An 11,059-nucleotide genomic window follows, 5' to 3' on the forward strand; every position below is an offset into this window, starting at 1 on the left:
CTCATTCTTTCTCTTCTTCTTCCTGCCTTTTCTGACTCACGTAGTCAGAATCAGGAATCAGCTGCGCGAATCGCGATAAGATGACGCGCGTCTGACACGGCGCTCCATCTGGTTTTATCCGGTTCAGTTCTTTCGTGAGGGAGAAAAGTGAGGTTAGGTTCCGCAGGATTGTGACAATTTCTTTTTGTTTATGCGTGTCTTTTCACGCTCGGCGCGATGGAGAGGCACTCGCGCGACCGTAGTAGACACAGGTCGAGGAAGGAACGCAACGATGATTACAGGACCGAGGATCGAGCGTCGCGAGAAATTCGCGATCGCATAGAGTACCACCGATCCGGGAGCTCGAAGTCCAGACATGAACACTCCAGCGACAAGCGTAAGAAATCGAGGGACGACTCTCGCTCGCGTCGCGAGTCGCAAAAATCTTCCAAGCGTAAGAACAAAAAGAGGTAAGTTTCCTCTTCAAATTTAAAAAATTATCAAGGTAATTATTCAGTTTAGGCACTGGTATTCAAATATCGATGTAGTTGTGCTTATTCGATAAGCACAACTACATCGATATTTGAATACCAGTGCCTAAACTGAATAATTACCATTATCAAAGTTATACATGTAAGTGTGAACTCTATACAATGTATATTTCTTTATTCAGGGAAACTTCCTCGTCGTCCTCGTCAGACTCGTCGAGCAGGTGTAGCGATGGCTCGTCTACAGACTCATCCTCAGATTCCACAAAATTATTAGAGAAGCTGCAGAAGCAGCGAAAGAAACAGTTGGAGGAACGTAAACACCAGAAGGAAGTCATGAAGGCGACAGAGACGCCAGAGGAGAAGCGCCTACGTCGCTTGAAAAAGAAGGAGGCCAAGGAACGCAAGCGTAAGGAGAGGATGGGGTGGGACAATGACTATCTGCACTACACGAATACAGACAATCCGTTTGGTGATGGCAATATCTTGTCTACCTTTGTATGGTCAAAAAAATTGGGAAAGGAAGGTCTGCTTGGGGTTGGTAGGGAAGAATTGGAGATTCGTAACAGGCACAAGCAAGAGGAGACCAAGCGAGAGCTGGAGAAGGTGAAGAAGAGACGGCAGGAGAGAGAACTCGAGCGGCAACAGAGGGAGGAAGAGATGACCATGTTGCAGAGGGGCAAGGAGGCTGCCCAGTTAGAGCAGTGGGCTCGGCAAGAGGATCAGTTTCACCTTGAGCAGGCCAGACTCAGATCACGCATCAGGATCCAGGATGGTCGCGCGAAACCCATTGATCTCCTTGCCAAGTACATTAGTGCGGAGGAGGAGGTTGACGCAGTGGAAATGCACGAACCATATACGTACCTACGAGGTCTGCAAGTGAAAGACCTGGAAGACCTTATAGAGGACATAAAGGTCTACAAGGAACTGGAGAGGGGCAAAAATTTAGATTATTGGAATGATATAACAGTGATTGTGGAGGACGAGCTGCACAAACTTAGGAAGCTGGAACGAACGGAGTACGAAGTTGGTAAGATAAACAAATACTTTTTTTCTTTCTCTCTCACTTGGTTCTATTTTTGTTTAAACTTACTCTATTGTATCTTTTACAGCTGTTGGTAGAAGAGAAGGAATTCACGAATCAGTTGCTAAAGACGTTACGGCCATTTTTAAGGGTAAAACTGCGGCGCAATTGGAAGCGTTGCAATTGCAGATTCAGGCGAAAATAACAGGCAAGCCGGAAGGCGTCGATATCGGATATTGGGAGAGCCTTTTGTCTCAGTTAAAAGGTAAGATATACAAATAATTTAACAATACATTTGAAAACTGAATAATAACATACGATTCATACCAAGTTTTAAACACGTAGCTCATATGGCGAGGGCACGACTGAGAGATCGGCATCAGGAGAACCTACGTAAAAAGTTGGAGGTACTGATCGCCGAGCAAGGCGTAGCCAGAGCGGAAAACGAGGCCACCGAGGGTTCGCAAGCACAAGAAAGCGAATCTACCATGAGACAAGACGAGCCTTCCTCCAGCACAGCTGTCGAGAAGAACGAAGACAGTCATTCCAAGTGAGTCTTTCCTCGAACATTGATTTGAGCTTCTTTTTTTTTCTTTACACATGAAAATGGTTTTGTTGAAGTATCTAAAAAATTAGTTGGATACAGATCTAAAATCATTAATTCCATCTAAATAATTATTGGGTATTCAAGCATGATGAGCAATTAAAATAAGTAATTGAAATTAAAAATGAATTAAGTTAAAAGTTAAGTTAATTTTTTAACTTAACTTTCTGATTAGTTACTATTAATCTTGACTGTTTTCAGATCTGTATCTAGCCAAATTTTTAGGCAAAACTGTGTTCTTCTTTTCCTTATTGATAATAAAAAGATATACAACCATGCTGTGTATATTTCAGTGATGACCAAGAAGAGATAAACGCTGCCAATGATTTATTATCTGAATCTTTCCGCGAGTATGAAGCGGGCGGCTACTCGCCGACTTACGTACCATATTCGCAACTTGAGCCAGGAACGCTTGTCACGCAGGAAGACGAGGACAACCAGCGATTGGAGTACGCGAGGCAGCAGGTTCTCAGTACCGGTAGGAAAATTCAGAATGTGCTGACGACCGAGGAGCAGGCGATGCACCGAGAGGCACGCAAGGGTATGGGCTCAGATGAGGCGCAGTTCAGCGTCGAGTCGTCGCTGGAGGCGCAGATCTATCTGTGGTCTGACAAGTACCGGCCACGAAAACCGCGCTACTTTAACCGCGTGCACACCGGCTTTGAGTGGAACAAGTACAATCAGACGCACTACGATATGGATAATCCGCCGCCAAAGATAGTGCAGGGCTACAAGTTCAACATTTTCTATCCGGACCTCATTGACAAAAATACCACGCCGGAATACTTTCTCGTACGATACATTATTCTTTATGCAAAATTATTTTAGATTAGCATTGAAATTTAAATCTTTTAAGATAATATATCGATAGATAATTCTGGATTTTAATTTTTAGACACCCTGCGCCGACAACAAGGATTTTGCCATCCTGCGATTCCACGCGGGCCCGCCTTACGAGGACATCGCGTTCAAAATTGTCAATCGAGAATGGGAATATTCATACAAGCGTGGATTTAGGTGTCAGTTTCACAACAATATCTTCCAGCTATGGTTTCACTTTAAGAGATATAGATATCGCCGTTAATGTGACATATGTATATATCGTTGTATAACATGTACTAGTTTTATAGATTATTTGTATATATATCGTATCATTCTACAATGTGACGCGAGCGAAATTTTTATAAATATATTTATAAAAAATAAATAAAAAAATTAAGATTCAGTACACGGTGATTCTACATTGACAAAATTGTAGAAACACGCGGTTTCTGCAATTTGCATATTGCGTACACTTTTATCGCTCGTTTTCAAACAACTTTCGCGCGATGACGAAAACACGCAGATACACATGCATATCGGGGCACAATGTATAGTCGGCGGTGTTTTAAACGGTGGTCGTTGGATCGATTTTTCCTCTGCCACCTGTGTACTGTCACACAGTCGACTAACACTCATACATGCATAGGGAAGGTAAAAGCTGTGTGGAGTTAATGGCAAGGTGAAGCCTGAGCTCGCAGCAGTACGCCGCGCAATTCGGTGGCAAGGGGCTGCGCGCCCGCTCGTCAGGAACTTCGCTTCCGCTCGCGCTCACGCACAATTAAAAATAAATGACCGCGAGGACTGCGTGTTATCGACCACGGCCGTTATTATCATGCGTTTGTGTTTACATGTGCAATTCCTAAAACAAAGGATAACGGACGTTTTTTTATTACCAATAGTGTAACATTTTTTCGAGGTTGTTATATTCCTCTAATATTATAATTAATTAAAATCCTTCGTGCCATTCGCGCTCCAACTGTAACACAGGCGTCAAAACAGGAGTTTACCACCTGTTCGTTGGACAGGAAAAATGCTACCCTCTCGTGACGTCAATCGAATAACTCGTATTCGAAGAAAAGCGACAACCGTTCAAGTCTAGGAAGCATAAAGCGAAATTGAGTAGGCGTCGAGAAACGTTCCCCTTCCGGCACGAAAGCTTCCTCGGACGTCACTGAAAGCAAATTACGGAACGAAGTTTTACCTCTAAATGATGAAACTAAAGCGCCGATCGTCGAGAACTTTAGTTCTTTAATTGTTTTCGTCTTATATCGATGTGAAAAGCGTCAGAGCAAACTCACGGAAGAAAATCTATTGTCAGTAAGAAATACTCGATAAAATGTTCGCTTTGCGACGCGGGCAGCTTGTGAAGAACTCGTACTCGTGATTTATGAGGATCACAATATCGATAAAACCATCATGAAGTGGAAGAGAGGACCATGCGAATTTCTGTCGCAGAAAACATTCTTGATAATAAAAAATGACTTGGATGTTTCGAAAGGTAATCACACATTATGCCAGCGACATTTTCCCCTAATTTTTTTCCTAATCCGTTTCTAAATGAAACATTGATTATCGATTCAAAGGCAAATCACCTAAGGAGAGGCGATTTCTTATTTTGTGTTTATTTTTTCTAAAATGCGCAATAGTAATGTGTTAACCCATTGAAAATTAATCTTATTTTTTTAAACTTTATTGACATAAGATTGTCTCTTTTAAAGCTTCAATATTTATATCTAGTATTTTTACTTTTGCGATTTTCAAATACTATAAATAATTATATTATTTTAAATCTGATAATCACAATATTAATCTCTTAGAAAAAATGTTAGATTAAAATGATAGAAAAAAATGTATATTATAGTTTTCAATGAGTTAACCGATCTACATTCGCGATGATGCCGATCGCTTTCTATCAACGAGAAATCGTCTCCATTTAAATAGGTGCGACCAAGACAACAGGCGGCAAGAAGACAGCGACGAAAAATGCGACGCACATCGGCACCTGGCCGCCGAAGATGAAGCGCGTGCAAGTGTTCTGCGGGGAGGAGCCGGAGAGGCCGAAGACAGCGAATCTCACGAAACCGAGCGTGCTGGACCCCGCGCTCGCGGACAAGCTTGATATGTCATTGCTCAGTAAGGAATTGCTTTGCGACTCGGTGACGCGTCTCCATCAATTGGCCGCAAATGGCAAGCCGATCAGTGGGGGCACGACATCGTCATCGTCATCATCGTCGCTGTCGTTGCTGCTACCGTCGCCGCCGTCGGAAGCACGACGACGCCAGGGCGCTGCCGTCAATGTCGTGACGACCACCACCTGGCCAACGTCTCACGACGACGTGGTTCCAGTGCGTCGTCAGCGGCGTAGCTTCGAGCAGATTTACGAGTCGCGGGTCGTGACAGGCCAAATGGAGATCAATGGATCGCGATCGTCCGCCGAAAGTCAGAAGGTCACGTCGCCTGCAGTCTTTGCGACGCAGGAGTATGCGTTCGCCAAACGAAACTCCGACATTAGAAGACTCGACGATAACAATAATAAGTTAGTGATTAAATCGCTAAGGATAATATACTATTTTATATTATTATTTAAATGAAAAATATCAAATGTTGATATATTAGATTATCTGAGTCTTGCATTTTTATCTTTGCAAAATAATTATTCCTTCATTTATTCCACCCGATTATCGATTCTGTTCACTTTTAAACTTTAAGCCGTTTTATACTTACGTATTTTGTATTCACGCAATTAGAAACAGTTCTCCCAAAACGCTATCGACGTTGAAGAAGAAGAACTCAAGGCCCAGTCTATCAAATGACCTGGAAATATTCACCGCCACGTCGGCGAAAAGCGCCCCGGAGCCTTGCAAGACTTGCGGACGTCCAGATCAGCCGGAAAGATTTCACAGTCATCCGAAGGGTAGCCAGAAAATCAAGGATATTCCAATATCAACGACGAAATCGAAACCTACAGTGCCATCGGTACCAAAATCTATCCAGAAGCCGGTGGCGTTGAACTTTCGTAGCGACCGGAACAAGAATAAACTTGACGAGACCGAAATCAATCCTCAGGACCCGGAGAGTCAGCAAGGCTCTAGGTCGTTATCCGCGCCGATGAGACGGGGTCCGAAATCCATCACGTGCTACGTATGCGGCCGGGAATTCGGCACCGCCAGTTATCCCATACATGAGCCTAAGTGCATGGAGGTAAAGGGTGCCTTTAACATTGTCGTGACATCCTAAAAAAAGACCAAAATAATTAATATAATTATTGCCAACGTAGTGCAATCTATCTTCTATTTTTATTTCGAATCGCTCTTATCGCGCTGGACGTGATAAAGCCTCTACGTTGCCTTAAAATAGATAAAGCTTAAAATTAGGGCGGCACGCGACTCTTGCATTTTGAAGAGGCCGCAAGGTAGCAGTAGTCGATAAATTTCTCTTCTTCCCATTTCATCGCGGAAGCAACAGAAGGTTTATAATATAATGGCTCACTGTAAAACGATAGCGCGCATGTAATAAGTCAAGGCCCTTTGGTAAGATCGATGATGGTATAACATCGCGTTGCATGTACCATTAAGCTCGATATCAGATGCATTCGTTTGCGTGTAACCGATGTGTCATACTTGAGCGAGAACTATAATGCAGCGATCGGTTGCGGCAATTTGTAACGCGCTTATATGGGGGTGTCTTCGACCGTCCGACCGACCGACCGACCGCGTTTTCCCGTAACGATGGATTATTTAATGAATACTCTATATCCTGCACATTTACGCACACATGAGTTTAACGCCGAACGTGACGCTACGCGATTCTTATCTCGCTTTCACATCGCGATCCTCGCGATCGATAAGTAAAATTCGCATTTCCACACCGTTACCCTTAGCTATGCGAATGGTATACATATTTTTAACCGAGAGACATTAAAGTAAATGTTGCATACCACCCCAGCAATGTCGTACAATGTAAAATCAATATAATAGTTACATGTTGTATATCATAAGTCGCATACAATTCGAAAGATTATTATTAGAGAAGAGTTTCGTCTTCAAGAACTTTTTAAATAAAAATAATCAGTGAAATTAATTTGCTTATTTACTAAATAATAATTATTTTATTTTACTTTAATATAATTTTTTATTGTACATTAAAGCATCATATGTGTATGTTTTATTTAATAATTCTTCACTATATATTTGCTCAAACGAACATCTTTACAGAAATGGGAGCGTGAAAATAATTTGTTGCCTCCGTCTCAAAGACGACCCAGGCCGCAAAGACCCGTGGTCGGAATCGAGCACAACGAGTGGAACGCAGCTGCATGGGAGCAAAGTCAGGTAGATCTTCCGTTGCAATTTTAATTAACACTGCGGCGTTAACAATGTATCACGGAGCGGCCATATTCTTACGAGATACGTCGTTTCCGCTCGTGCGAACATCGTTGTTCACGCTTCGTTAACTTTGTCGAACGACGGTGCAATTCTTATTCGTCGATGATGCAAGAATCAATTATCGGATGCATGCGTGTGAAGCTCCAAAAGCGCTTGGCGAATTAGACTCGAATAAAGAAAAGCTTCGCTTCTATAAAATTGAATCTCCTTGCATAAGATAAATTGAAGAAAAGATAATTAACAAATTCAAATTTATACTTCGAAAAATTTGTCGTCAGTTTATTTAGAATTGAATTGTAGGAATATAATCGCGTGCGCGGTCTACGAGGATTTCGTGTTATTCACGAGTGCGTGATTCTAGTCGAATGTTAAAAACTGCTCTTTAACATCTAATATGCATACGATTCACACAAGTGCATATCAAATGAGAATTGCGCGTTGTGCAGAGAGGGTCTTTTGACGATTAACTGCTATTTGCATAAAAAATCAGAATTTCTCGTCATATACCGATCGAGTGATAGATCGAATGATTTTAATACTCTGTGAATACCAGCAATTTCAACTGCTTCCAACATTTACATAGGCAAATGTTAACTTAAAGACAAAACAATTTTTTAAATAATTATTTTCAAGTTATTTTGAAACTATAAATTAAATCACTATGTTGTTATGTTCAACACGTTAATTAATTCATTAATATATATTTTTTTATAGAATGTATGAAAAATACTTCTATATGTAATTAAATGCACATATATTTTTTTCTGTAATTAAATAAAATTTTAAAAAATCTGGGTTTTTTGTAGGAGCAATTAGTTCCGTGTGCGAAGTGTGGGAGGACGTTTTTGCCGGAACGATTGCCGGTCCACGAGAGAAGTTGTAAAGCCATGCCGAAGGTACCAAACTTACTCAACCATTTTCGGCTTTTTCTATTTTATTCACGTTTCTGTTCTTTTAGAGTAATGAACGAATGGCCACGTCGGCGAACGTACGCAACGCGCCGCCCACTGTTCCCTGTCGTGTTTGTGGTAGAAAATTCGGTACTAGAAGCATCAAGATTCACGAACCTCAATGCAATAGGCGATGGCAAGCGCAGAATGATTCAAGACAGCAGGAAAATCAAGCCCCCAGGCAATCGGACGATAATGGACAGGAAATTCCACCAAAATATACGATGTATCCGGTGAGTTTCTAAAAAATAGAAAACACATTTTTAAATAAGTAAATTACGCTTGATTGTAGGATGTGTTGCAAAAGAAAACAGTTACATGTTATATCTGCGGCCGAGATTTCGGTTCCTCGAGTATTGCCATTCACGAGCCCCAATGCTTGAAGAAGTGGCATGCCGAGAATGATAAGCTATCGCCGGCGCGAAGAAGAAAGGAGCCGCAAAAACCCGAGATTATATACACACGTAAGTTAATGTCCTCTCATTTCCATACTTGTATGCGTGTGTACACCTGCAAAATGCAACATGGAAATGAAATGAGAAAAAGATTATCGGCGAAACGTTTGCAATATATTTAGAAGAAAAATTTAATATGCTAAAATTATGTGGAAGTTACGATAGAGTATCTTTATAATATTGCAATTCCTATCTTTTAATTTATTGACAAATTTTGTTCTCTTTCTCTATGTCTCCCCTTGCAAATAAAATTCTCAAAATATTTTAAAGAGTTTTGCATACTTTAAATTTATGAAAACTTATGAAAAAAATACATTAAACTTCTTCCTCACTCTCTCTCTCTCTCTCTGATTTCATATACTGTCTTTCAAAATTATAAAATAAAGTCTTAGAAACTTTAGAATACTTCATAATACACACATATTTAAATGTTCTATAAATATAAGCTTTTTCAGTACTTCTGCAAAGTGTTTTAATTCGTATTATAAATCTGAAAAAAATTTTTTTTAATTTATAAGATTATATAAAAATTTGGGAAAATAAAATAAAAAGCTCTAAAACAAATTTTTACCAGGATTCTCTATCATAAAGACAGTGGTAATAAAACAATGCATAACGCTTGGAATCGATTTTTTTCGGTATGTAATACACGTTTGCCCTTTCGCCACACATATTTCTACTTCTCACCTTGAAGTTCATTCTGAAACCGCTGTCACAGTCAAGAGCATTACAAAGTGAGTCAATCGGGCCGAAGCGATTATATGTGCATGTATTACACATGTATCTGTAATGTTTGTCGTGTTCCGCCATAGAATAGAAGTGGGTGTAGTCCTGATTAATTATACATGCGTCGCAGTGATATTCCCAATTAGGAGTGTCCGTTTATGAATCAATAATCTTGACAGAACGCGACGAAAATATATTGTCACTCGATTTTTCATATGTGGGAATAAAAATCCAGTTTTAAAGTAAGGATTTACGCCCTAGTGTCGCTGCATTCACAAGATCAGTGGCAACTTTTGAATTTAAATTCTTTTTTGTCTCAACAATCAAATAATACGAATGTCAATTTGGAATAAAAGATAAATTGTTTTACAAACTGATTATGGAAAATCAAGCGTTTTTTCTTAAAACTTCTCCCATTTTTCAAAATATAGTACAATCAACAATGACTTTACTGTTTGCAGAAGATTCCCGCACAGGAAACACAGTGGTCGATCATGTAGCGACGACAGAGGCCAACTGGATGACGCATCTGAGCCAGCTGGTGCCCTGCAAGCATTGCGGAAGGACCTTCAATCCTGATCGTGTAAACATACATGAGAAAAGCTGTAAAGGGAGCCGTTAGGTCTGTCGGTTCTCTTAGCCTATACTTAATGTCAGAACAAGTTATACTAATCAAGTATCGCATATATTTTCTAGAAGTGATCCATCTGTGTTTTTATATCGAATAACATCTAACTCTGTAACATATAGCATCCATATAGAAATTTGCAATTTTTTTACGTAGAGCCTGCTTCTATCTAAGTTAACTTTATTAATTACGGACGATGCTATCGATTATGTAAATCGTGATCAGCGATTTAAGTTTCGAGTAGGACTGTAAAAGTGAGTGATAATTTAAGACTCTGATATACGGCACCTAATGTGCACCCTGAGAGAACACACGAATATTATTAGACATTACGGATCAGTGCATAATTGTAATGCAATTTAAGTTTACTTAATTACGCAAATTAATCATCAACTAATTGTACATAATACATGTCCCAGAGTTACTTCGGTTCGCGGATCGTCTCGTCGGCGTCTATCCTGAGTCTATTTCTTGCGACTGCGTTGCATATTGTATCATTTTGTACCTAAAACGAAGTATGATTAGACACTTGAAAAGAGAGAAAAAGAGGAAAGTCCAGGGAGTCTAGCGACAAGGAAACGTTCCACTCGACGTCGAGCAGATAATTCGCAATGTCTTTGTAACTCAAATGAGATTTTATAAAATAAAGTCCATTCAAAGGAGAAACTTACGAAGCTGTCATTATCCGATATCTTAAAAGTACATCCTAGGCCAGCCCAGACTAACCTCGAGCTACGAGAATAACATAAATATCGTGAACTACAATTGTCGAGGGAGTGAAACATCTCTCGCTTTTTATTTTAAAATTCGTGCAATAACCGATGCGATTCTCAAAATTATTTAATGTCTAGATGGCAGCAGGGCGCCATCATGGCGTTCACGACTCTTACGACCTCACGAGTCTCACGAGAGCACCGGAAACCGGAAACGGCGGAAACTTGACGAGTCACGTTCGGCCATCTTCGGGCCGGCGCCGTCGAGTCGTCGTCCGATCGTTA

General features: G+C 40.5%; 1 protein-coding gene and 1 long non-coding RNA gene across 2 annotated transcripts; one reads left to right on the plus strand and one right to left on the minus strand.

Annotated features, from left to right (window-relative positions):
* The first annotated feature begins 96 nt into the window (after positions 1–96).
* On the plus strand, positions 97–10,727 carry LOC105832998 (cactin). The gene is made up of 12 exons (XM_028192350.1): positions 97–449; positions 653–1,497; positions 1,580–1,756; positions 1,837–2,041; positions 2,389–2,887; positions 4,939–5,453; positions 5,665–6,118; positions 7,132–7,248; positions 8,109–8,198; positions 8,261–8,485; positions 8,545–8,716; positions 9,895–10,727. Exons 1-12 carry the CDS (start codon positions 217–219, stop codon positions 10,053–10,055), a joined length of 3,693 nt encoding a protein of 1,230 aa, XP_028048151.1. The 5' UTR covers positions 97–216; the 3' UTR covers positions 10,056–10,727.
* LOC118648640 lies at positions 8,358–9,876 on the minus strand. The gene is made up of 3 exons (XR_004965386.1): positions 9,395–9,876; positions 8,571–8,762; positions 8,358–8,493 (listed from the first exon to the last, which is right to left on the minus strand). It is a non-coding gene; the product is annotated as an uncharacterized LOC118648640 (long non-coding RNA).
* Positions 10,728–11,059: the final 332 nt, after the last annotated feature.

This window comes from Monomorium pharaonis, chromosome 1 (assembly GCF_013373865.1).
Source record: "Monomorium pharaonis isolate MP-MQ-018 chromosome 1, ASM1337386v2, whole genome shotgun sequence".
In the NCBI taxonomy this organism is placed as follows: Eukaryota; Metazoa; Arthropoda; class Insecta; order Hymenoptera; family Formicidae; genus Monomorium; species Monomorium pharaonis.

Excerpts from the sequence above, each read along its gene's own strand:
- LOC105832998 (XM_028192350.1), top strand. The coding sequence starts at position 217 with ATGGAGAGGCACTCGCGCGACCGTAGTAGACACAGGTCGAGGAAGGAA. Across the intron at positions 2,888-4,938 it reads CCACGCCGGAATACTTTCTC|CGCGTGCAAGTGTTCTGCGG; the intron begins GTACGATACATT and ends CCGAAGATGAAG. Across the intron at positions 5,454-5,664 it reads CTCGACGATAACAATAATAA|AAACAGTTCTCCCAAAACGC; the intron begins GTTAGTGATTAA and ends TCACGCAATTAG.